Source organism: Nelusetta ayraudi, unplaced genomic scaffold (assembly GCF_046127955.1).
Source record: "Nelusetta ayraudi isolate G7.1 ecotype Tasmania unplaced genomic scaffold, CSIRO-AGI_Nayr_v1 ptg000006l, whole genome shotgun sequence".
Taxonomy (NCBI): domain Eukaryota; kingdom Metazoa; phylum Chordata; class Actinopteri; order Tetraodontiformes; family Monacanthidae; genus Nelusetta; species Nelusetta ayraudi.
This window is the reverse complement of record NW_027466056.1, coordinates 6970670-6997029: the sequence shown is the minus strand read 5'-3', so window position 1 is coordinate 6997029 and position 26360 is coordinate 6970670. Positions and strand designations below refer to the sequence as shown.

General features: G+C 43.9%; 2 protein-coding genes across 3 annotated transcripts in view; one reads left to right on the top strand and one right to left on the bottom strand.

The window, feature by feature from the left end:
- Positions 1–4528: 4528 nt before the first annotated feature.
- LOC142882825 (gamma-glutamylaminecyclotransferase-like) overlaps positions 4529–26360 on the top strand; it is a 301358-nt gene continuing 279526 nt past the window's right edge. The window contains exon 1 of the mRNA XM_076017512.1: positions 4529–4534. The gene's annotated coding sequence lies outside the window, so the exon portion shown is untranslated. The remainder of the gene's footprint in view (positions 4535–26360) is intronic.
- The window catches only part of ncam2 (neural cell adhesion molecule 2), a 181692-nt gene continuing 169056 nt past the window's right edge, over positions 13725–26360 (bottom strand). Inside the window, exons 16-17 of one of the 2 annotated variants that reach the window (XM_076017504.1) lie at positions 24781–24988; positions 13725–14749 (exon numbers count right to left, since the gene is read on the bottom strand). In XM_076017504.1, the coding sequence (XP_075873619.1) occupies positions 14635–14749; positions 24781–24988 (323 nt within the window). In that variant the 3' untranslated portion in view covers positions 13725–14634. The remainder of the gene's footprint in view (positions 14750–24780; positions 24989–26360) is intronic. The other variant, XM_076017505.1, reaches the window with a different exon arrangement.

Below are 26360 nucleotides of genomic sequence, written 5' to 3'. Positions count from 1 at the left end.
CCTGGGCTAAATAAACCCCGAGTGCACGCCTTTGTTTTCCCCCGGCCGTCCTCCAATGCGCCGCAGAGGATTAATATTAAAGGTGGGCTTGATTAGCGCTCTGAAAGGCTGTTCACCCGTGTCCGTGCTGCTGCTTTTAATCTTTCATTAGGCAATAAATGTTCCGGAGATAAACACAGGGGGGCGTGCTCCCGTCGCCATGGAGACAAGACGGCCGCACCGACGGGGCTTTAATCCGCCGACGGTAAACACTGCCCTTAGACCTCGCTGTTGTCAATTAATGCCCGGACCGCACCGGCATTAATTGACAACGTCGGCCCCCGGTTGCATCAGTCGCTCCGTGTGTTTGGGAGTTGAGCTTGAGGATTTTTAATTTTAAATTTTTTTTTTTCTGCACCGCCGCCTCTGAGGGGAGGTGAGGGATGAATCCGGCTCCTTGGCAACCGACCGCGTGCACTGTTGTGTTGACAGTGCGTTTAATGCCTCCCATATCAAACGACGCACAGGAGATGAGCTCCGTGCGTTGGCCGCAGCGGCGGTAATCATCGCAGTTCTTTTTATTTTTTTCCCCCTACTCTTCAGCCGCTCCTGGAACCTGTGTGAGCGGTCCGACCCAAAAGTCCTCCAGCGGCGCGGTGCAGTGCGGTGTCTTGGAGAAGCGGAGGTTCAAAGGTCAGGAGCGGCAAAGGTGTGAAACACAAAATCCTTTCCCAGCGCAGAGACGTAAATGAAAATCTCTCGGAAACTCTCGCTGACGAAATAAACAACACTGCAACTGCTGTTTGCTGCACTTCATTGAAAAAAGGTGTTTTTTTTTAAATTAACACCTTATATAAGTGTGCTGCGGCACTGATCGCGTACCGTGACATAACGTCAGGTGTGCTGTGAAAAATCATCCATCTTCACTTAATTGGTCTAAAAAAAATAATCACAACTTTCCGTTGTTGAGTGACTGCTTTAACGGTAACGTGAGCGTATCTTCCTCCCTCAGTTCCTCCCAGGATGTGGGCTTTGTGTGCATCCAAACAGCTTTCACACTGAGCGAGTATGAACAACGTCAACGTGACTCGAGAAAGATTGAAAGACACTGCCTTATGTCATCTCACTGGGTGCAAAGTTAAACCGCAGCATCATTCCCAATCGCCCCTCAACCTGGTTTAACACTTTTCTTTCCTCCAAATTTGATTTCCACCCTCAACTTTATTATTTTTTTTTATCCTTCGCCTGAAAGCCGCGGCTCGCTGGTGGACCCTCGGCGTGAATCAATTTTGACGCTTTTCCTCCAGACCGCGAGAGTTTAGCGCGGCCCCGCTTGAAGGCACTTAGCATGCTTCGTCACGGGTGTTTGTGTGTGTGTGTGTGTGTGTGTGTGTCGGGTTGGGGGGGGGGGGGGAGGGATTCCTCATGCCGGGATGGGCCCGAGCCGACACACATGACGTGGCAACATCCAATATAGCATCTCAATATAATATCTCCTCTTGGCTCGACGCTCCCCCCTCCCCCGCGCCCAACACCGTTTGATCGTCATATGCATATTCATTAGCCATGATATCCACCAGAAGGTTGCTATCCATAAATGTCACTCTATAATTAATTAATCCTGTCTGCTGGTTGCCCCCCCTGCCTCATTAATGAGCCAAGTCTGGCTGATTGTCTCTACGTTCTTCAAAAGCGCCGTCGCGTTGCACAGTCACACAGCAGAACTGCAGAGACTCTGCTATTAGCGCGCAACAGGATTCAAATTGTGAGTCTTGGAGCCGAGGCTGAAGGTTTTGTAAAAAGGGGGCAGGAGTTTTGCTCACGCCGGAAAAAACCCCAGAACCACCTTTGGCGCGGTCCAAGGAGACGATTACGAGGGCAATTCCGCGCTGTTTAGCAAATTGATTTTTAAAGCTTCTCCCCAAAGGCGCATCTATTACGGCTGGCTTGGAGTTTTAATAAAAAATCCAATATGAATTTGCACAAAGCCAAAACGGGCAACTCTGTTACATTAGGCTAATGGGGGAGGGGATGCGGCGAAGGAGTTTCACATTTACCTGTGACACGCTCAACTATTATCTCAACCCCTCCTCTCACCCAGACTCTGCCCGGCGCCTCTCGAAAATGGTAATAATCTATATGTGCTTTGGCGACACTGTCGCGCTCTTTCCGCAGACATGTGGCCAAAGTGCGCGCTTAGCCGCGCGGCTTAGCACGATAGCATCGTAATGGAAGCTCACATGTCAAATCCTCCGAGCGCCGTGCTGGGTGGGAACAAAAAAAAAAAGAAAAAAGTTAAATCCCATCATGCAGCGCTGTCACTTCTGATATGATCATCAGAGGGATGAGGGAAATAAAAATGGAAAAGAGACTTCTTTTGTGTACCCGGGGTGGCGGCGGCGGCGGCAGGGGAGGGCTGATTTGAATGACTCGTCACTTTCGCGAAAATAGAATCATTTAAGAGAGTCGTCAGGATAAGTGGTTCGCTCGCCGGGTAACATTTGGATGTGCTGGTGCCAAAGAAAATGGGTCCTGATAGAGAGACGCAGCACGAAGGGAATGAGGAAAGAACGAGGCAATTTTTTTTTTATTTCCCCGCCCCCTAGATGATTACCGTGAGCGGAGCTCGCCGGGGGTTTGAGGAACAAACTCCAAGGATGTTGGACGAGGACGACGCAACACTTCTGCCACCGTGGAGTCTGACAGGGAGCGATCCCGGTTAAATCGTTAGCCAACCGCGGCTGTGATGTCAGCAGCAATAACGAAGTTTCCAATTAACGAGTACACCAACGTTACAAAAAGTTCCACATACGTTGTTATATTTATATGTATGCTTTCAAATTTCACTTGCGGTCATCAATGCGCGTGACCAGTTTAAATGCTGTTTCCCATTACCCATGTGAGCCTGTGTTGGACCTGCTGCTGGTCTTTTACATAAGGCCATACTGAGGTTTTGGAATAAATAAATAATGTAATCAAAATCCAAATGAATGAAATAGGTTTGAGTAGCAATGAAGAAACTACCAGGTTGTTATTGTAACTGGTCCAATTTCAATAATCGATTCTGGAAATTTTCTTTTTTCAGTATTGTAGCAAAAACATGGTTTTAGGTTTAAGTTATGGTAGAATGCATTGCTGCTATTATACACTTTCTTCCACAAATCTATTTATATTCAATCATAAGTGCTCAAGAATAGAAGTTGGCTGTCAGCAGCTATTTCTTACTTTTCTACCATGTAGTCAAATGTTGCAACTCTGTATAAAGGCTAATTAACAATTACAAAAAAGACAATGCAGATTGTGTTGAATGTGAATTAGTAGTCCCACATGTTGCTTATTAGCATGTTAAGCTAAATTAAAGCAGGATGACTTATTTTTGTTTAGCTTTTTTCTATGATTTTACACGATCTCCAATATCTAAATAAGCCACGAGCACACTTGATCGTTTAAGATTGTGGAGCCCTGCAGCTAAACAACACTATATTTAGTGAAATAGTGGTGCTCAAATCGTACACTCAAAATTTGAGGTATTTTTTCTGAGTACATGGGTGTTTTTTGAAAAGGTTTGTTTTGACATGTGTCACACAAACTTCACAAAATCTCAACAAGGACCAACACGTGGCTGTCGCTGGGATTCATCCACGAAGTGAACTGGGAAACCAACATTTGGACGGCACCAGCACCTGTATTAAATGTACGCCGCCGAGGCTCGAATCAGCGCTGTTCTCTGTGGTTTCAGGAAGAATTCTATTGTAAAAAAAAAAAAAAAAAAATGTTTTTAACACATTGCCGACTTTTTGCCCGAGCAGAGAAAGACACACACGTGCTCATTAACTTAATCCATAAAGCGCACGAATTTGCATGATTAGCTGAGATTAGCTTGCTTTAATCAGGCCTGTGGTTAATTCACTTTCAAACAGCTCTGGGAGGACTTTAGAGGGTGGTGGTGGTGGTGGGGGGGGAGGGAATCCATGACTTTTATTAAGGTTTCTAACTTTGCTCTGTTTAGGGACACACCACAAAACAAAGTCAACGGACTGTGGTGACGCAACTAGCGAGACGCTAACGCTGCCTGCTAATGTGCCATTGATTACAGTTGAAGTCGTTCACCATTATTTATATATGTAGGCACATTAAGGGCACACTGGGCACATACAATAAAACTGAACAAGTTCACACCGGAGAACACATGAGGGAATCATGGCTTCGTTCGTCTGAGCGCCGTCAGTACGTTACGTGAGGAGCGACGAAGATGTTGCACACGCGCAGTCAGGCCGCTAGCTTCTAAGGGGAAAATTTAAAAAAAATATGACGTACTTTTTTAAATATCACACTACTTAATTACTTGACGATATTAATTAATTTCGCACGGTATTATTACATGTCCATCTTGAAAAATACGCTCCGACAAAAAAGAAACACTGGAAATATCTTCAGAAGTTTTGTAGCTTCTAAAAATTCATATAAATATAAAATGAACTGTTTATTTAATTTTAACATTTGACCCAAAAAAAAACACCCGCAACTTTTCTCAACAAATAAACAAAAGTGCAGCCTTAAATCGTTTAGGTAAATGGCTTTCAATGATTGAAATACTGGCATCAAATCAGTTTTTGTGATTTGATTCCAAGTGGGGCACTGGAAAGTTTTTTTTTTTTCCTCCTCCGCCATCTCTCTCTCTCCCTCCTCTTTCAACCGGCACAATGAGGTATTTTACTGCTCTTGCTGCATAAGCACAGACTCAATTATGTCTCCGGCAGGCGTGGACTCGGTAATGAAAGGAGCCCTGAATCACAAGTGCGGAGATAAAGTGACCGGCATACGTGACTCGCGCCAGATTCTAAATCCTAATGTATTTCTGGGGGCGCCTGAGCTGAATATCAAAAGGCCCCGGCTCGCACGAGTCGGGGCCCGACGCTGCCTCGCGTGTGTCTCCCTTTCAAGGCGCCGCATCACTTTGAAAGCGTTAGCAGTAGATAATTTAACCTTATTCGCTTGGAAAAGGAGGAGGTGGTGGGGGCTGGAGGGGGTGGTGGTGGTGGTGGTGGTGATTCAACCCAGTGTGTCCTTGAACATTGGGCCCTCAGTGTGCAAACAGCCATAAAGTGCTCATTTGTCATCTGGATTGAGTCTCAGCTCCCCCCACTGGAGCTCACAAGCTGCTAGTCCGCTAGTTGTTGCTTTTATGGCTTTCATGTTCAGTAGTATTGTAGTACTCGAGATTGGTTCTTGGTCTCAAGACCACTTTTTTAAGAGTCTTGTCTCGTCTCGGACTCAGAGGAATTTTTACTCAGTCTCGTCCTGGACTCGGACTGGACGGACTCAGGATTTTTGATCCAGACTGGTCGAGACTCAGCCAACACTGCAATGACACGATAATAACAAAAAAAAGAATCCAGCTGCTGCTGTTTTACACTCTGTTTGTGACACCCAGAGTGACACAGCCCCTTATTTCTAGTTAGTTTATTTTTTAACTTTATGAAGCAAAGTTGTTTTTTTTTAAATGGTTCAAAATAGTTGACAAAGCAGCAAAATGTTGTAGAAAATTATCAAAAGATACTTTGCTGAAAAGAGATGTTTCTGTTTGATTTAGAGGCAAACTTGAATTTAAAAAAGTTACTGGTTATTTTTTTTCAGTTTTGTTCTTATTTTTCTTTGATATATAAAGTCTTATATATATAAGTCTTGGTCTCGAACTCCAGATGTCTTGGTCTTGTCTTGGTCTTGATACTCTCTCGTCTTGATTATGTCTTGGTCTCAGATGGTGCGGTCTTGACTACAACGTTAACGTTGAGTCAATTTAATAAAGAGGAGCGGTGGCGAGGCACCTCCACTTGTGTTTCAACTCCTTCCTTCCTTCCCTCCCTTCTGCTGCAGCTCAATGACTTAGGAACCAATTAAGAAGGCTGACAAGGCCTCATCTCGAATTTATAAGCATCACTCAGCAAAGTTCTTGAGGATGAGGATTTTTTTTTTCTCCCTCTCCCCCTTTTTCGTGCCCTCTAGCTCCTCTTGCCGCCGCTTTAACGGGGAGTTTGACAGATATTGGAAGCGGGGAGATGTCACGTCACGCCACATTCGGCACAAGGTGAGGGCGGGTAAGACGTGCCTGTGAGAGCTCCGCTGCTGAAACACTTAGCCGAGAGGCAGGGATCCCTTGCGATGGAGGCGACAGTGCACGAAAATTAGGAACTCCTGCTGGAAAGTCTCAGAGGAGTTTCTCCCCACTTCTTTTCAGATATTGTGCACTCGCTGGTATTATATTTGCTCCAGCAGTCGTGATCAAATAATTGGAATATTATGCCTTCATAATAAATCGCTGAACCACCCACAGTCTCAAAGGCTGAAGAGAATTTATAAGAAAATCCTTGAGGTGCAAAACATTGAGACTGTTGTTTTTTGTTTTCAAGGAATCGATAAGAAGTCAATCAGGTGAAAGATGTGTGAAGGCTGAGATGATATGTTGGTATATTCAACTTTCTTTTTTGGGGTAGTAGGTAGTTTGACCTTGGAAATGAACTTTCAACCTAATTTCAGCTTTTCATGGCAAAAAATACCTTCCAAGATGTAATTATGCTAGATTTAAACTCAGGATAATTGCATTTATTTGTCATTAGATGGACGTATTTTTCATTTTGTAATTTTTTAGCGGCATTTAAAAAACAAACGATTCAATGGGCAAGGTTCATATTAAATTCAGATGAAAAACAGCAGCAGATAAATGAATTCTCCCCGTGTCTGAAGGTTATCTGCTAGCCTCTTAAGTTGAGTAAATGTTTTTGAGGAAAGTTCACGCGGGCCGCTGAGCTAATAATCTCAGCTGCTTCCGCTGATAAACAGTCGCCCGGTGGTGGTGCGCCAAGAAAGCCCGAAGGTTACTGTTTTTGTAAACGTGGGGGGCTAACAGAGGAAGGAACTGGTCGCTATTTGTTTGCCTATTTCTTATTCTTATGTTGTTTTCTTTATACCTTTATTCTGTGTTAAGTTTATCTCTTATAGTTTTCTTACTGATTGATTTGTGATATAGCAATGCTAGAAGTGGTTTGTGTTTGTTCCTTGACATCTGCCAGTGAGATTATTATTTGACAATTGTTTTGAGATGGACACTTGAGTGTTGCTGGCTGTTTTTCATTCCTGGACCTCTCTTGTCTTTTTATTTGGGAGTGGGTGTTTTACAAGTTTTTGTAAGTTCTGCGTATATTTTTTGTTCATTTATATTTTGTACCTAGTGGAGTTGGACTCTGAATTTAGTTGTTCTGAAAAGTACAATGACAATAAAGGTTTTCAATTCAATTTAATTTGAATTTCTATTGACTCAAGAAACTAGTTGGTAGCACATTGCTCAGACGCCGCCAACGAATCAGAGGCGCATCACACCTCCGCTGGGAGAATCTGGAACGCAGCAGATTGCAAAGTGGTGGAGGACGGATTAGACTCTCATGGCGCCAGCTAGAATATATTAAAAAAAATGAGTAGCTCTGGGGGCAATCCTCTACCCGGAAGCCCAGGTGCTTCCGAGAGGGAAGGGATTCCAACAATGACTGCAGAAAGTATTTTCCCACACAGACTCACTAAACTCTCTTCAAGTTTGGTAGATTAAAGCGTCATCCGTGTACAGGTTACCAAGGGAGTACCCTGCAATTGGGAAGATTAGTGAATAAACATTAGCTCGCTAAGCTAACCAGCACTTCCAGGTGGCGTCTGTACACTCGTCACTCCTCCCCCAAAAAATCTTGAGATACTTTTTCCTGCCTTCATGTGTGAGCGACCTCCTGTTTGTTTTCCCTCTGCTGTTGACTAGAATAAAAAAGATAAAGGAAAATTCCTAATCACCTGCACCCAACTGACTGCCGCCACCTGCGGGGTCCCCCGTGTGAGGCAAAAAAAGTTGCAAATCCCTCCTGTTAGAGAGCTTCCTGTCCGGACGACTCTATCGTAGGCCTGGGCGATATGGCAATTTTTTTTTATCACGATATGTTTTCTTATATTGCTCGATGTCGATAATTATCACGATATGAATTTTTTTTTTTTTATCAATAATAGTTTTAATATTAGTATTCTCCTTGGACCGCAAAGAAACCAGAAGGATTATTGTTATATATTTATTGTTAAAATGTATGACAATACAAAACATTCAACAACAACCCGACAGAACCAAGATGTTGTATTATTTTTTACATCTTCAGATGTACTGAAATAAAAATAACTTCAATGTTGAGGATTATGTGTCTTGTTTTTAACATCTCTCAAACATTTTAGAGGTAGTGTACTGAACTGATTAAATAAAATAAAAATAAAAAGAGGTCCAGACAGACAGTACAATATTGCACGTCACTGCTCTGGTTATGTTTCTGTACTGCGTCGATTTTTTTCCCCCCTTGTACGGGGTAGCTGCGTTAAAGGCTGACTGTATTGCTGTTTGACGAGCAACTGTTTGCTTAGCACTGTCGCTAGCTAGGCTACTGCTACTGCTAGCGGGAGTATTATGCAGCATACTCCCCCTGGGCGCAGTAGTGCGTTGTTTTTAGCATTACCTGCGGGGAGGCTAGCATGAAAACGTAAACTCTGGCTTTCATACCATTCTTTATCGTGGTACTTCTTCAGATGTTGAAAGAGGTTCGTGGTGTTTCCCGTTTTGCTTGGGACTGTTCTCCGACATAGTTTGCACTTAGCGTTAGCCTGTACTTTGTCGGACCTGAGGTAGCCGACAGTTTCTTCACTTTCCCTCGACTTCTGATTGCTCCTCGCTGCTCATTTATACAGTTCCTATAATGAGCTTTAGCGGACGGCCGCGTGCGTCTCCCATCTGAGTTGTTGCGAGCGAGAGGAGGCGGGTGGAGGGAAGGAGGCACGCCGTTGTTTCTCTGCTGTGGGATTGGTTGGATTATCGAAATAACAGCTCATGCGTTTATCATCGTTATCGTGGAGTTTTTAATCGCGATTATTATCGTAATCGATTTATTGGCCTACCTATAGGCCTACTCTATCGAATACCCATACTGCCGACTTCAAACGGATGTCAGTGGAGGAAGGCAGAGGCAGGGGTGGGTGTGTGGTGTAGTGGGGGGGGGGGGGGGTATGTTAAATCCCCCCTCACGGGTGTGAAGCGCCTCAGTTGTCTCTTCAGCTACTTTATCATTGAACACCTCCGGCCACCGGTTTTCAGATTTGAGACGTGCAGCTGAAGGGGGGAGCTGCTGTCTGTCTGTCAGTGATGGGAAAATTAAGAGCTATTAAAGTCGTGTCTTCATGGAGAGGTCCCCTTTTTATCTCAAAAGTGTGCCGGGGCTGGAGCAGAGCCAATTAAAATGCTGATTTTCATTAAAAAAAAAAAAAAAAAAAAAAAAAAGTATCAATATTTCACACTTTCTCTGGCGCTCCTGCGGCCGGGCTCGATGAATTCCGCTCCATATTCTGCTGGAGTCTCCTTCTATTTATCTGTTACACTAATGAGGGGCCAAAATTCTGAATTTCAATCAACTTCACACACACACACACACACACACACACACACACACACACACACACACACACAGGCTGTCTGAATTCCTCAAATAGTTAAGATGAGCAGATTCATTTCACTTACTCTGAGTGGGAACACGATGCTAGAAAGTGGAGTTGAGGAGAAAAAAAGAGAGAAAAACAGGATTTTTTAAAAGTTAGTGCGAGTTGCTGACTTCCCTCTGCTTCTTGCCGCACCCCTGAGGTCAAACGGCAATTTGTTCTGAGACCAACGGTAGGAAGTAACAGCGCGTGCACTACTTTTTTTTTTTTTTAAAGCCCAAAATGGTTAGTGAAATCTTGCTGCACTCCTGAGAGCAAAGGGCAAACTTAGGGAATGACAATGCGAGCTAGCAAACTAACATGAGCTGTGTTTCCATTAAAATTGTTTGCAGAATAAAAGCAATATTTCTAAAATTTCGACAAAGTACAAATTGCAAATTTGCAGGTGTTTCCATTTAACGATGTGAAGCGCATAAGCCGTAATGCTCATCAAATCTCTTCCCGCAAGATTTGCTTTTGTTTGTTTGCTGTCAAGAATTATTGTTATATTTTTCTCTTTGATTTCTTGTAAAAATATTCCATCTCTTCCCTCTGTCCAAACGCGAGGCGTCATTTTCACTTGAAGTGAACTGGTAGCGTGACCCCGTACGATATACCTCTATATCGATACGTCTGAAAAACCACCTCATGAGAGCATGAAAACGATAAAAAGCGATATTGGAGAGGTTTTTCAAAATACAGGTGCTTCTACGAGCAGTTTTTTTTTTATTGTGATATTTAGGTTTTGCGCCATTCTAAGGGTGATGGAAACGCAGCTATTGAGGAAACCAGTTTCATACTAGTCTCGTTCTGTTCCTAGAGACTGGAGCAAGAGAGGCTGGCTCCTGATTTCTTGGTAGCATTCATGCTAAAAAAAAAAGAAAAAAGGAAAAAAAAGAACGGGATTGTGTGAATGGTTTGGTGCAAAGAATACACAAAAATAAACTCAACCAGAAAAATCTCATATTGGTTTATTTTGGTCCACCAGCAAGAAATTCACATTTTGGAGCTGCTCTCTGAAGTCGTCGTCTCCCTTTCCCCCCCCCGAAACCTGCTAAGCCTTTCCAATTTTAGCTAACTGGCTAACTAAGGGTGAATTCCAATTCCTCCCTTAACCCTCAATCTCAACCCTCAATCTCAAAAATGCGCGCTCCCGTGAGGTGCAAGTGCTCTCCCGATTCTCAGAACGTCAAGTTGAGGGACGAGTTTAAGGGCTGTATCGCCCTCAATATTGAGATTCTCCGGCACCACCCTTGGGAGTAAGGGCTACCCAGAAGGCATTGCGTATTTTCGTCAAGACATCTTCGAAAAATGGCTATGAAAAAAGCGAGCTACAAATGGAAGTATTTTCTTAGTTAATAAAGATATAAATATTACGAAACCATTTTATTGTCTTAGTTTAAGACTTTTTTTAATGGATTATTGACATCGTTGTTGCGTAACATTTTTTTTTTTAACTTTACGATGTTTGTCAGCCGGACCGGCGGTCCCGGCTTCACGTTACTTGTGTACCTCGTTGTGCAGCGACGGAGGACTTCTTCTTTTTCGTCGTCTTTTTCTTCTTCTCCTTCTCCTTCGTCGTCGTCGTCGTCTTCTTTACAGACTGGACGTAGCTTTGGCGTAAGGCCGCCCCCCACAGTCTGAAGACGTAACTGCACTTAAGGGGTGTCCCATTTCTAAGCCCTTACACTGATTTTTGAGGGCCAAGATTGAAGGCCAAAGATGGAGGGTTAAGGGCGAGGGTTGAGATTGAGGAGTTAAGGGAGGAATTGGAATTGGCCCTCACAAGCAGCTCACGGTCTTCCCAATGATGGAAGAACTTCACATTATTGTCAACCGTCAAAACCAGCTTACTTTTACGGTGAAAAACAGAATTTTTTGATAGTTTAGCGGCTCCTTCACGGATAAAAAAAAAAGCAGCATTGGGTCGGCGCCGCTCACCTTGGACATCAGGAATGCGGCACACAAGAAAACGTGAACTGACGAGCTGAGACGCTCCCAACGCCGAGAGCGGTGGTGGAAATAACCAAAAAAGAAATGAAGTCAAAGCAGTAAAAAGGACGAGACGGCGCCTCCTTTTTCTACCAGGACATGTTTTATTTACAGCGGTAAATGACAGGAATCACAAGTGTTTCCACAGGTACGTACAGAGAGACATCAATAGTTCCCACCTCCTGGACGAAGAGCACACTCAGCGGGGGAAGGGAGGGTGCAGTCCAAAGGGGCGGGGCTAGGATGGGGGGTGGGGCCAGGACATAGAGGACACATACTGTACACTGAGCTCAAGCACGCGTGTGTGTGCGAGGAGGGCGGAGTCAGTCAAGGTAGGATGAGGGGGCGTGTGTGCGTGCGTGCGTGCGTGTGTGTGTGTGTACTTGTGTGTGTGTGTGTGTCGGTGGAGGGAGAGTTTTTGGACTTCTGTTCAGATACAAAAGAACAATGTACAAATCGTTATCGCCTCCAGGCACTGAACCCCCACCACCCTCCTGTATTTTACAGTCAGTGAGCAAAAACTGTGGCGGTGGTGCGAAAAAAAAGAACAATAAAAAAACCGAAAAAGCAAGGGAAGGGGCACTGCTGTCGTTGCGAGGACAACGACCACAACGCTAAAGACTTTGCGGTCGCTTTTTATGCGAGAAGTCGTGGAAAAAATGAATTGGATCCAAGGAAAAAAGAAACGGGGCTCTGAAAAAAATAAAAAAGAGAAAGAGAACAGAAAAAGAGAGAGAAAAGACACACTAATGCCGTAATTACTCTCTCAATTGAAAAGCCGTGAAATAGCCTCATGGGCTTTCTTCTTATTTTTTTTTTTTGGGGTAGTGAGGGTGGGGGCCGGGGGCAAATGAGTAGAAAAAAGCAATAATGCGCTGTCACTGAGCTTTTGGACCAAAACAACACGGGGTGGGTGGGAGGAGGAGAAGGGGTGAAAAAAAGAGAAGAAAAAAGAAGGAGAAAAGTGCCTGTTGCATGAGGAGCATCGCGACCAAACAAACAAATAAACAAACAAACAAACAAAAAGAAAAAAAAATATCCCAAAACCAATTTTTTTTCGATAAAACACACATCCTTTTGTGGGTATATTTACATAAAAGCTCTGTAAAATATTTCTTTTTTCTTTTCTATTTCTTTTTTTTGTTCACCTATGTACAACACACGACGACGTCAGAGAGGAAGAAAACAAAGAAACATATGAACAAATGAAAAAAACAACAACATAAAAACGAAAAAATAACAAATTAGCATCTGAGGCAGCAAGAGAGACGGACGAAGGAAACCAGAGATTTGCATGTAGTTCCTGTTATTGTATGTATATATATACATATATATATATGTATATATATATATATATATGTATATATATATTTATATATATATATTTTTTTGAGTGAATCACAGACCATGTACAGTGCCGTTAAACCTTCAGCTTGCTGCTGTCGCAAATGTGGGCAAACAGTACAAAAAAGGCTTCGCCAACAATGACATCAATGCACGTGTGTGTCGTCACAGCGTCTAAGCAAAACGTCAAGACATTCTTCTTTTGTGTGTCGTTTTTTTTTTGTCTTTTCTTTGTTTTTTTTGGCCGCAAAAGATGTTCGCAAAACCCCCTTTCAGCCCTTCGAAAAAAAAAAAAAATAATCAAACTCCCGTTATTGGCGAGGCCAGCGAGACCGTCGTTGTCGTCGACATGGCAACACTAAACCCGCACGAAACGCAACCTTGATTGAACGAAGGAGGAGGAGAATCGGGGTGAAAGATTGTACAGTTTGAAATGCAACGCCAGCGCCAGTGATCTCCACTTCCTGCTGCAGCAGCTTGGGAATGAGCCCCAACTGGCGTGCACACGCACACACATACAAACACACACACACACACAAAGCGCAAGTGACATTTCACTGCCTTGCACTTACTGCTATGTAAATGCGATGGTTTCAAACTACAATTCAAAAAATGGTCACAATGCTAAAAACGTAAAAGGTACACTCGCAGTCAAACGTTTGGACGCACCCTATGAATTGAATCTCTTTCCTTTCATTCTCATGGCTATTGACATTGCAGTTTCTCACTGAAGGCATCAAAACTACGTATGAACACACATGGAATTATGGAGGAAACAATAAAAGTGTAAAATAACTCAAACATGTTTCATATTTAAATTGTTTAATAATAATAATAATAATAATAATAATAATAATAATAAATAGACACCTTTCATAAAAAGCACATTTAGAGTGATTTAACGTGTTTTTCTTTGCTGCAAAATTACATATATCTTTCTTATATATTTGATGTATCTGTCTGCAGTGAAACATTAAAAAAAAAAAAAAAAAATGCATGGGAAGGTCTGTCCAAACTTTTTACTGGTAGCGTACCTTCAGCTGTCTTAAGGAAAAACACACATTTGAGGGGCATTTTTCTCTCATTTCCCAGTCTGCTATTTTTTTTTATTAGAACACATCCTGCCACCAGGGGGCAATAGAGTATTTTTTTGTCTTTTTACTTCACCGCTAGGGAGCGCTAACGTGGTTGGGCGTCGTTTTGAAGGCGAGCGGCGCTATCATGTTACTATCTTGCGTCGGAAAGAGGTCGCTGACACGGGCGTTAACGGTAGCCCGGTGCGTGTGCGAACGTTTTGCGAGTATGGGGGTGTGGCTTAATGCGGCAAAATGGCTAACGCGGCTAAAGCCTCAAAGGCGCACGAATTGTAGGGGGGAACAACAGATGGCCCCAAAAACAAATGACAACACAAATAAAATACAATCATTGATCAACGAGCTGTTTTCCTGCTGACGTCGCGTTGCTAACGCTAACGCTAACGTTGAAAGTATGACCCTTCTACCCACCCCCTCCTCCACCGGAATTTTTTTTTTCATTAATTTTTTTCGTATGTACACATGCCTTCACTGGCGGGGGGGGGGGGCGTTGTTATAAACAGATGTGCCGTCCTTTTCAAGTTTTCAACTCCACTATTTATCCAGTGTTGCACTTTTCCTGTGTGGGGGTTTTGGTCTCGTGATCCGAAAGTTCTTTTGGTGGCGAGGGAGGGAAGGAGGGAAGGAGGGAGGGAAGGAAGGAAGGAGGGAGAGCGGGAATCCGTCGGAACCCATCTTTTCTTTACGCTTTGCTGTCGTCGGGCTTTGTGTGGATGCTGTTGTCGCCGTGCACTTTGATCTCAATCGTATCCGGCTTGAGAGACTCTTTTCCATTTTCTTCCTTCAGCGGCAGCTTCCTGTGAGGGGGTGCAGAGGGAAGTGAAACATAGTTAAAAAAAAAAAAAAGCGTGGCTGGGTAATGGCGGAAATTCTTAAAAATATATAAATAAATACATCAATAAAGAATTTTCTTTAAATAAAGCATGACGTTCGGAACATTTATACAGTAGCAAACGGGTCATTTGCCATGTAAAGTTCGATGGGAGCAATGACGTCCTGGATGAAATTACGAGGGTGTGATTCGCTTTGTTTTTTTTCTTTTTTTTTTTTTTTTTAGGAAAACACATCGTATCGCAAGCGACGAAAAACAACTTTGTGGGCGACTGCAACATTTCATATGAAAAACAATCACCATCAGTTTCACTGTGTGACCATCGACCGCTTCCTGTGAGTCAATAACTGCATTTCTGCGACGGTTTTTTGCAAAATAAAAGCAATATTTTTTTTTTTTACATTTTTGACAAAGCCCTTTCATTTTGCGAAAAGCTGTACCGGAAACACAGCTACTATCAATACGTCTGGAAAAACCACCTCGTGAGAGCGTAAAAACCTTTTTGGTGATATTTGAGAGGTTTCTCGAAGTTGAGGCGTTTCTATGCGATATTTAGGTTTCGCGCAATTCTAGGGGCAATGGAAACACAGCTACTGAAAAAAAGGCACAAGAATGGGAAAAATCCCTCGTCCCGAACCCCCGGCCATTAGCGCGGTGCAGCAGCTCTCCTCAGCTTTCAAGCCAGCAAATCACCTTTTAGACCTTTGGCTGTGTGAAAAGAGGCACTCCCATCGGGATTAATAACGGCAAATTTAATTGAAGCGGAAAAAAAAAAGGGAAAAAAAAGCCGGCTGGCCGGCCGGCGGGGATATTAAATATAAAAGCCTCTGCAGGGCAGCCGAGCGACCGCCAGAGAAAAAGTATCATTAATTTCTCACGTCGCACAATTTGCCTGGATGGTTGGAGAGCGAAGGCAAAAGAGCTGGGGAAGATATCGCTGCTCGGTGAGGACCGACTCAAAGGTAGCCCCGCTGCAAAGTTTAAAAAAAATAAATAATAAAAAACTCTCTTCAGTGTTTCACCCAAGATAATAATGCTAGGACGGTCGTAGCCTTCCCGCTAACCCCTCCGCTAGCAATGTTGCCAAAACTTTGGACACACCTTCTCATGCATTCCAACTTTCTACACTGCAGATAAAAACTGAAGACATCAAATATGTGAGCAAGATGTATGTAATAATGCGGCAAAGAAAAACACGTTCAATAACTCTAAATATGCTTTGTATGAAAGGATTTAAATGTGTTCAAAAAGGTGTTTGAATCATTTTACACTTTTGTTGCTTCCTACTTAATTCAATGTGTGTTCATACGTGGTTTTGATGCCTGCAATGTCAATAGTCATGAGAATGAAAGAAAAGACATTAAATTCAGTGTCAAAAACTTTGGACTGGTAGTGTCGCCCAGTGAAACGAGTAACCAGAGTAAGACGTGTAAAACAGAAAATGCAGCTCTAGAGCAGCGTGTTCCATTCCCCGGTTGCTAACAATTGTAACTGGTGCCTTTTATTCAGAATTGGCGAAAATTACTCACGTTCTGTACTTCAGAAAAAGTAAGTATACATGTGTAAAAAAAAAAAAATACTGTCGTAAAAGTAAGATGGACTTCAGTAAAACTGAGAAATGCAGGTTTGTTTTAAAAAAAAGTAAAAACAATTTAATTTTTTGGCCAATAATGAAACAATACATTTGGTGATAATTTTGCAAAAATGAAAAGTTTGCGAGAATAATCTGGACTGAACCGACCAGGAGCATCTGGATCATTTTACAGCTTTGCTTCTCTTAATACTATAGTTTTCTTTTTCAACCGCAGCGCAACCGAGCTGTCATCAGTCATAGTTCTGAGCAATGAGCCATTACTGGATGCTTACACTATCAATATCAATAACCAATTTTATTTTCTACATTTTCATTTTTCTCTGGACTGAAAAACGAACAGGGACCTCGAAGGAGAGGTACTCTAAAATAATCTCCCTCAAAAAATATCCACTTTTATATCGAACAACACAACAGAACTGTTCAAATAGCCGCAATTTGAGAAACAACAACTATGACAATAATTGAATCGTTCAACAGATTTTGTATCTTTTGAACACAAAAATAACAAACGTTTTTTTTCCAACGTAAGAAGTAGAACGTACAGATCTCTGTGCACAAACGCTGGGAGGAAACGTAAAAAGTTCATTCATTCATCATCATCATCATCATCATCTATACCCGCTTATTCCTATTCAGGGTCACGGGGGTCTGCTGGAGCCTCTCCCAGCTGTCATAGGGCGAAGGCAGGGTGACACCCTGGACAAGTGGCCGGTTCATCGCAGGGCCACATAGAAACAAACAACCATTCACACTCACATGCACACCTACGGACAATTTAGAATGTTCAATTGACCTCACATGCATGTTTTTGGAGTGTGGGAGGAAGCCGGAGAACCCGGAGAGAACCCACGCAGATACAGGGAGAACATGCAGACTCCACACAGAAAGGTCCCAGGCCCGGCCCCCGGAATCGAACCCACGACCCTCTTGCTGTGAGGCGACAGCGCTAACCACTGCGCCACCGTGTTGCCCATGTAAAAAGTTATGAGGGAAAAAAAGAAATACTCAAATCGAATATGGATAGCTGAAAAATCCACTGAAACTTAAAAAAGTAACCAAGTATTTGTACTTCCCACCTTTGCTTTTACTGCACAGCCGCTAAGCGCTTACGTGTTTGTGTAAATAAGCGGCTTTGTTGCCAAGAGCCTCTGAGTAGCTGCGTTTCCGTGACAGTTTCTTGCAAAAATAAAAACAATCTTTCTAAAAATTTCAACAACGTTCAATTGCCATTTGCAGGTGTCTCCACTGAACGGTGTGAAGCGCGTAAGCCATCATTTTCGTCAAACCTCGCCCTGCGGGACGCCACTTTGAGGAGGACGGAGTTACAAAACATTTTGTGATAAATCCGCATTTCGATGTTGTTTGCTGTCAAGAACGGTTGTTTATTTTTTATCTTTGATCATTTGTAAAAAAAAAAAAAAGAATATTCTGTCTCCTCCTCTGTCCAAACGTAACGCGCCGTTTTCACTTGAAGTGAACTGGTCACATGACCCCGTACGTCCTGGTCCGGTCACATGTCAATGTGAAAAAAGTGTTTCCATGACACTTTTGCGACATTCCTCTAGATGGATACGTCTGGAAAAAACGCCTCATGAGAGCGTCAAAACCTTTTAGCCGTGTTTGAGAGGATTTTCAAAATTGAGGGTGTTTCCAATACCAGTTTTTTTTTTATTGCCATTACTTAGGTTTTGCGCAACTCGAGGGTTCATGCAAACGCAGCTAATGTAACCGACTGCCTTTGATGGTGCCCATCCCTCCACTTCTGAGGGAGCCGCTCTTTGTACATAATAAACACAGAAAGGAATCCAAATAAAAAAAATTCCTGCTGCGGCAGGGACGGCACTTTTAATAGCGTCGATTTCTAATCTGCTCTTTCTTTTTTTAACGAGCTCCCATTTATATTCCTCCGCCGCCGCCGCCGCCGCCGCTAACGCCTTTGTAAAAACGGCTCCCTAATTAAGAGGAGGAGGGGTGGGGTGTGTGGGGGGGGGGGCCATTTGAATAAAAGCGACATAAATCGTCTTTTCTCAACCGTGACGGGCGACTCGTCGTCCGGTTTCCGCCAGAACTGCCCGTTGATTTACGGGCCAGCAGCAGCAGCGGTGGCGCCACCATCATCGGCTCTTTATTCGCTGTTAGTGGACAAAAGCTGCTGACTGCGATCGTCGTAAAAATAAAAAATAAAATAAAAAAGCAAATAAATGAATAGGAAACCCGTAAAAGCCCGTAAACAGAAAGAGTGCAAACTGGTGGGGAAGACTATCAAGCAGCTTCGAAGCGTCTTTGGATGCCTTCCATGTCATTTTCATGATTGCAATTTCATTTTCAAATATCGCCTCCCCAACAAACAAAACAAAAACACCCAAAAATAAATATCAGCCTCTGACTGAAGTTCTTGATAAGTTTTCTCTTATCTTAGCGTCCTGCTAAAGCAGCTCCTCTTCATAGACCTTCCTGTGTTAGTTCATTCAGAACATTGTTTTCTCTATGGGGCTGCAAGTGTAACCGCATCGAGACAGTGAAGAATCACGCTTTGAGTGATGTAGAAGTGAGACTTTATCTCAGGATACAGCCAGACTGGTTAAAGTGTGTGGGTTAGCTCATCTGTTGCTTTATAAATCAATCAATCAATAAAAAAAAACCTTAAAAATTGGACCTGTGTTCTGGCGCTAGCTAGTAGTGTGCAGGTCCGTCTCGCTACTACCCCTCCATTTCCTGTCCGACCTGTTTGCTGACTCTTAATAAGTAAATAAACAATTAACTTTAAAAAGTGCGGGAGCTAAATCGAGCTGCGATGGAAAGTGTTTTTCACAAAGTCACTTTCTGCCATTCCTGTTTACCACCCAGGTTGGGGAGGGGAATGGGGGGTGGGGGGGTTGTTTGTTTTTTCTCCCCCTCTCCCGCCCCACCTCCCTGTTTCAGAGCTGCGACACAATGACTTTGCCAGAATAAATCCTCTTTAAATCCTCCTTTTTGTTTTGTTTGCGGCCGAAACTTCATTTTTCGGCCTTTGATTCCTCCTAACTAGCTTCTTTAGCTACCTCCTGCTAGCGCCAGTTAGCAACGCTGCTGAGTCACCTGCGAGCGGTACTGCTGTGCCCTTGGTGACATCACAAAGGGCTTTTTTTTTTCCCAATTTTGCACCTCATTGTTGGAGAAAGAAAAAAAGGAAAAAGAAATGTTTTTCTCACTCTCTGAAACGTTCTATTTTTTTTTATTTTTTTTTTTTGACGTTGCTGTTTCCATACGATGTCGCAGCATTGTGCCGTTGCTGAGCAACAGGCGGAGCGACGCATGCAAAGTTGGTGCAAAAAAAAAGTGAGAGTTGTGTGTGTGTGTGTGTGTGTGTGTGTGTGTGTGTGCACGCGTGCGTGCGTGTGTGAGACGATTCAACGGCGGTGAATACTTGACAGCCATTGGGGTCGTTTGTTCAACAAAGTCATATTAAATATGTAAACACACACACACACACACACACACACACACACACACACACACACACGTTTAGAAGTTTGGGGTCAGTGAGTCATTTCTCCATTGAACTCCATTATGAGCTGTTTTATGAAATCATAATGCTCTTGAATGGCTCTGCGATCATCATGTGCTTTGCAATTATGGGAAGATTGCAGCGTTTAATAAAATCCATTTCTAATCAATTCAAGAGCAACACAACAAGAATGAGTCACAGCAAGGGGTGGGGGTGGGGGGGGCACCCCAGTGCAACTGTTAGCACACCGGAGCATAGCGAGTGCGATGAGCAGAAAATGTATAAAAAACAAAGCGGGGAATCCGGTGAAGCCAACGACTCCACCCCCGGACAAAGTGATCGTTGTGTGACCCGATAACGTGAACAGTACTCTGTGGAGCTTTTTTGGATTCTGGTCAGCTGGAGGTAAAGCTGTCCACAAATCCAGGGCTGTTTGCAAGTTAAGCGATGCGGAGCTGGTGTATCATCAACATTTCGAACTGAAGTTGCACTAAATGTCACATGTTTCTTCGGGGGGGGGTACATATTAATATTAATAATAATAATAATAGTAATAATAATAATAATAATAATAATAATAATAATAATAATAATAATAATAATAATAGAATATATTACATATTCTGGCCAATTTCTATGACCGATATTCAAATTTAATTTCTGAGCTATGCTACTATCTATCTATCTATCTATATATGCATGTATATGCATATATATATGTATATATATATATGTATGTGTATATATATGTATATATATACACATACATACATACATATATACATATATATATATATATATATATATATATACATATATATATATATATATATATATACACATATATATGTACAAACACTCACACAAACACACACGCACACACACGCACACACATGCACACACACACACACACACACACACACACACACACACACACACACACACACATATGAGAACTCTTGAATGGTGGCAGTGATATCTCTGTGTCTTGACTGCTGATCAGGAGTTTGGAGACCAGAAGGCAGAGATTCTGCAGGTGCTGAGGGATCCGCAGCTCTGCGTTCTTGCCACTTTCTCACTTTATCACCACCGACAGCGACAAGCGCAGCGCCGACGCCTGAAAGCAGCCGTGGTGGTGGCGGCGGCTGCGGCGGCGGGGCATCAGAGCGCAACCGAGCGACGGTGTCTACAAATTAATCATTTTAATTATTGCAACACTTTTTTTCAGCTCGTCTCCTGTCCTATTGCACTGACAAAAGGGGGGGAATAAAAAAGAAAAAACATTTCTAATGTATAGATGTTACAATCAGCCCCAATTAGCCTCCAATTAGCTTTCGTCAGGAGCTAATTGGAGGTGCGCAGAGCGATCGTTCCGGAAAGAGGACGAGAGCGAGCTATTGGGGCGCTGAACAAAAAAAAAAGAAGAAGAAAAAAAAAAGACGAAATTTGCCTATGCTTGCTAGCTAGCTGGATGGCTGGCTAGCTAGTTTTAGCACTGTGCTAATCACTCACTTGCTGTTTGAAGAGCTGGTGAACTGTGATGAGCTAAAAGAAAAGGCTATGATTCGCCTGCCCAACGAACGACATTGCGGCTCCGGCTTGCCGTTAGCATTAGCTTATACAAAACAAGACTTCCTATTGGCTGCTTCAAAACAAGGTTTCCTATTGGTTGTTGTAAATCAAGCCTTTCTACTGGCTCATATGAAAAGAGGTTTCCTTTTGGCTGTTTCAAATCGAGGCTTCCTATTGGCTGCTTCAAAACAAGGCTTCCTATTGGGTCCTGTTTCCTGTTGGCTCATATGAAACAAGGCCTTCCATTGTCTCGTATGAACCGAGGATTCATATTTGCTGTTTCAAATCGAGGCTTCCTATTGGCTGTTTCATCTTTGAGGCCGCATATTGCCTCGTATGAAATGAGGCCTCCTATCACTGTAAAAAACGGAGCAGGAAAATCAAAAATTGGAGATGAAATTAGGAGCATGACGTGGGGGATTTCTGCGCCTGTGGGGGAATTCCTTGACGCCAAGTTTCCAAGGCGTGGCTGCGGCTGCGTGTGGATGTGTGGGTCTGGACCGGCCAGTTCGCACCCTGCGCCACTCATCCACATAGCCACAAGTCTTTGTGTCCGGCACGCCGCATTATCTCCAGCGCTATCTCATTATCCTCAGTCCCGCCCGCCGCTCTGACTCATGTTATGGATGGCTACTGCATTACTTCATTCCCTCCACTCCGCCTCCGAAGAAAAATCCAATTTTTATACAACCGGTCTTGTTATTTTTTTTTGTTCCTTCCCTCCCTTCCTCCCTCCCCCTCTAGCTCCTCCCCTCCCTCACTCACCCCCTTCACCACTATTTTTTCCCCTTCTTTCTGTTCTTACAGCCATCGTCTCTGCAGCGAAGCCCCCCGGAGACGCTGCTGCTGCTGCTGCTGCTGAAAAACAGCGCATCAGGAAATCAAGAGCGATTTGAACGGCAACACTAAAAATATCGGAGCGATAAAAAAAAAAAGGGATTAAAACAAAGTCCAACGCTAACGTCTCTCTTTGGTTCTGCAAAGCAAAAACGCACTCACTTGGTTTTTTTTCTCCCCCGTTTGGCTAATTGCCTTCCTGTCCGATTACTTCCTTCCTTAACAGGAAGTGGTTCCCAGCCCCTGGTCCGCAGACCAGTATCAGGACCGTGGGTCATTTGGTTACCATCCAACTGTGGCTTCACTCTTGACGCACGTCAAGGCGCTCGTCTTGTTAACACTGAAATTGAGCCCATGAGCTAGCTAGCTAGCCAGCAAGCAAAACGAGTCAAGAAAAAAAACCCCAATCGAGGCTTCCTATTGATCAGTGCAAATCGAGGCTGAAGTTTCAAACGTGCACACAGTGGATTCACTTTTATCATTGTATTTAGAAAATAGGACAGTTTTCCTGCCAGTCATATTGTGTTCTTTTGTCGCATTTATCCTGGCGGGAGATCTGGAGTGGTGCTGGTTATGACTCCGGGAGCGTGAGAGAGGCTGCGTGCAGCTCCCGCCGCGTCCCTGCCGAACATGATCTGGCAAAAATATGCTGTCGCACGAGCAGAGAGGGAGAGAGAGAGAGAGAGAGAGAGGAGAGAGAGGGAGAGAGAGGGAGAGAGAGAGAGAGAGAGAGAGAGAGAGAGAGAGAGAGACAGAGGGAGAGAGAGAGAGAGAGAGGGAGAGAGAGGGAGAGAGAGAGAGAGAGAGAGAGAGAGAGAGAGAGAGAGACAGAGGGAGAGAGAGAGAGAGAGAGAGAGAGAGAGAGACCCCACACAACTCCAGGTTTTGTGCTTTTTCCTGTATGTATGGAACGGTGCTCCTGAGACTAAGAAATCGATTGCGCGGTGGCTTCTTGGATGTCTGATGAGAGGGGAAATCAAAAGGAAATCGCCTTAGACACACATGCGGCAACCACGGGAGGACCATTTGCATGCTGGGATTTCTTTTATGGAATTCCTGGTGAGGACGGAGGGAGGCTGGACACACACACACACACACACACACACACACACACACACACACACACACACACACACACACACACATGCACGTTTGCGCATGCAAAGAGAGAGAGGCGTTGGTCGGAGATGAAAGGGGGAAATAAAGATGAAAACACGGGGGAAGGGAGGTGGAACTCACTGCACACGTGTATGAACACGCCCTGAACATTAGTGAAGAAGACAGAATCAGACATACTGTGGCTGAAAGGTTGGTTGGGCGGCTGTTGTAGGTGTACCTACAGTCAACGGCAAACAGTAAGTCTTCCTTTTTCCCGCTGCTCAATCACAGTCAAAAGATAAATAGATATCTAAATGTATATATAACTATATATATCTATATATCTATATATACATATGTACATATTAGGGCCATCGGCGTTGACGCATGAATCGCAATGAGATTAAATACGTAGTGTGAAACAAGGCTTCCTATTGGCTATTTCAAACGAGGCTTTATATTAGTTTGAATGAAATACGGCTTCCTTTTGGGTATTTCAAATCAAAGCTTCCAATTGGCCTGTACGAAACAAGGTTTCCTATTGGCCTGTACGAAACAAGGTTTCCTATTGACTGTTTAAAATTGAGCCTTCCTATTGGCTTGTATGAAGCAGGGCTTCCTATTGGCTATCTCAAATTGATGGTTGAAATCGTAGTTTTTTTATTGGTCTGTGGAAATCAAGGCTTCCTATTGGCTTTTTCAAAAGAGGCTTCCTATTGGCTCAAATGAAATAAGGCCTCCTATTGGGCATGTCATATCGAGGCTTCCAATAGGTGCGTATGAAACAGGGTTTCCTCTTGGCTGTTTAAAATCGAGCCTTCCTATTGGCTCATATGAAACAGGGCTTCCTATTGGCTGTTTCAATTATAGACACGCTGTTTTGAAAGAAATGATACAAAATATATAAATAAAGGAAATTATTTCTTTTAGTTCAATTGGTTCCTGATTAAGAGACTGCGTTACGTTGAAATGGACAATACAAACTGAGAGAATGTTAAACATGCGAATGCAAAGTGTGATTAATCGTGGTTAACTATGGAAAATTCTGATCTTAAAACTAAGATTGAAAAAAATAAATTGACCGTTTGACAGCCCTAATATATATATATACATAAATTAATATAGATGTGTACTTTTTTTTGTTGTTGTTGACAATTCCAGGTTGTGCGAGACGAACAGGGTGTCGGCAGCCCCACCTGAGGCACGACACTCGGGGTCGCCCCTTCCCACCCGCACCTCCCCCGGCCTTGGCACTCAGATACACCCACAGCGAGCTCTCCGCAAGCATGAATGAACCGGGAACCGGGTGACTGACAAACGCAGACGTGGTCCACGTCTGTGACTCCTCCGCGCACGCTTCTTTTTTGGTTTTATCGTGGAAAGCGTCGAGAAGGGACACGCAACTCACAGGTAGGCGGCCTTGCCCTCCTCCATCTCCTTGCCCTTGCCGCTGGTGGCCGTCTTCTTGCTGCAGAGCGCGCGGGTGATGCACATGAGCAGGCCGCAGTGGCGCAGGAAGAAGCAGCTGATGTCCACCAAGGCCAGCAGCAGCAGCAGCGCCCCCAGGCCCAGGCCCACCACGGCGCCCAGCCCCAGGCCGCTGAACAGGGATTCTGCTGAGGGGGAGGAGGCGAAGGAGGAGGAAGAGAGATTGAGAGGTATGGATGGGGGGGGGGGGAGAGAGAGAGAGAGGGAAGGAGAGACAGTTAGCAGGTGCGGCTGGCACAGGTGCTCTTGTTGTTGTCGAAGGTGCCGAGGAGCTCCGTGGCTAAGGGGAAGGAAGTCCCTGATCTCCACGCAGTCCCTGGGGAATCAGAGCGTCCTATTGGCTGTTTCCAACCAAGCGTTCCTATTGGCGATTTCAAATCAAGGATTCCTAGTGGCTGCTTGAAATTGAAGCTCCCTATTGACTGTTTCAAATCGAGGCTTCCCTTTGGCTCGTGTAAATAGAGACTTCCTATTAGTCAGTGTAAGTCGAGGTGCTGAGGACTGTTGTGGCTAAGCTAGCAGTGCGAAGTGCTTGACCTCCTCACGGCACAGATGGGGGGGTGGGCACACACCTGCTCATACTTGCTTCTGATTGGCCACTATCTCATGCCCCTACCCCTAAATCAAACCTCTCTAACCCAACCAGAAGCAAGTAGGATGCCGATCTTGGAAGCAGAAAAACAAAAACAAAAGCTAGCATGTTTTAACGTCTCTTATGTGACTTTTTGGCTAATGTGCGGAATCAACCAAACCCAAAATCTCTTAATGGTGAGTCAGAAACAGGACAGTTGACCCTTGCTGCTCATTATGCAAGGCCCAATGCAATGGAACCTCCACCCAAAGACTAAAATGAGTCGCACAGCTCAAATGTTGGACCAAAAAACAAGCTAAAAAAATGCAACATGACTTCAGCGTCAGCAATGGAAGCGCTTCGGTTCCCGACGTCTAAACAGATCTTGATCCAGCGTGACGGCGAGAGGAGCTGATAATTGCCACGATTTCTGCCAAATCTCCTCCGAAAGCAAAATCTGTGTTGTTCTAAATCTTCCGAGATCTGGAGGGAGATTGAAGCGCGCTCCGCAAAACAGATGGGAAAGATTTACCTGGAATCTGGTATAACATGGGGCAGCCCACCAAGTTCTGAGAGCAGCATGCAAGAGCGAGTCGCTCCTGCCAAAACATGATCCTTCCTTCAACGTTTTGCTCAGAGAAGGAAAGCCTCTTCCCCGTCATTTCTTTGCCCTCGAGCCCTGAGTTTGTTCTTTTTCTGTTTGTTTGAATCCCTTCTGCCCCGGTTCTTCAAGTACATGCACACGTCAGCGTCACTAGCGGCACCAGGCAATCAAGGTAGCGCGATTAACACAATTAATCACAATTATTATGTTGTCCTGACTACAGTGTAGGAACTGCAGCTATACAACTAGCTAAACTCTTCCCTGCAATTGATGACTGGAGTCGGAGTGAGCTTTTGTTGCCGTTTACTGTGGCTCTTCAACACCA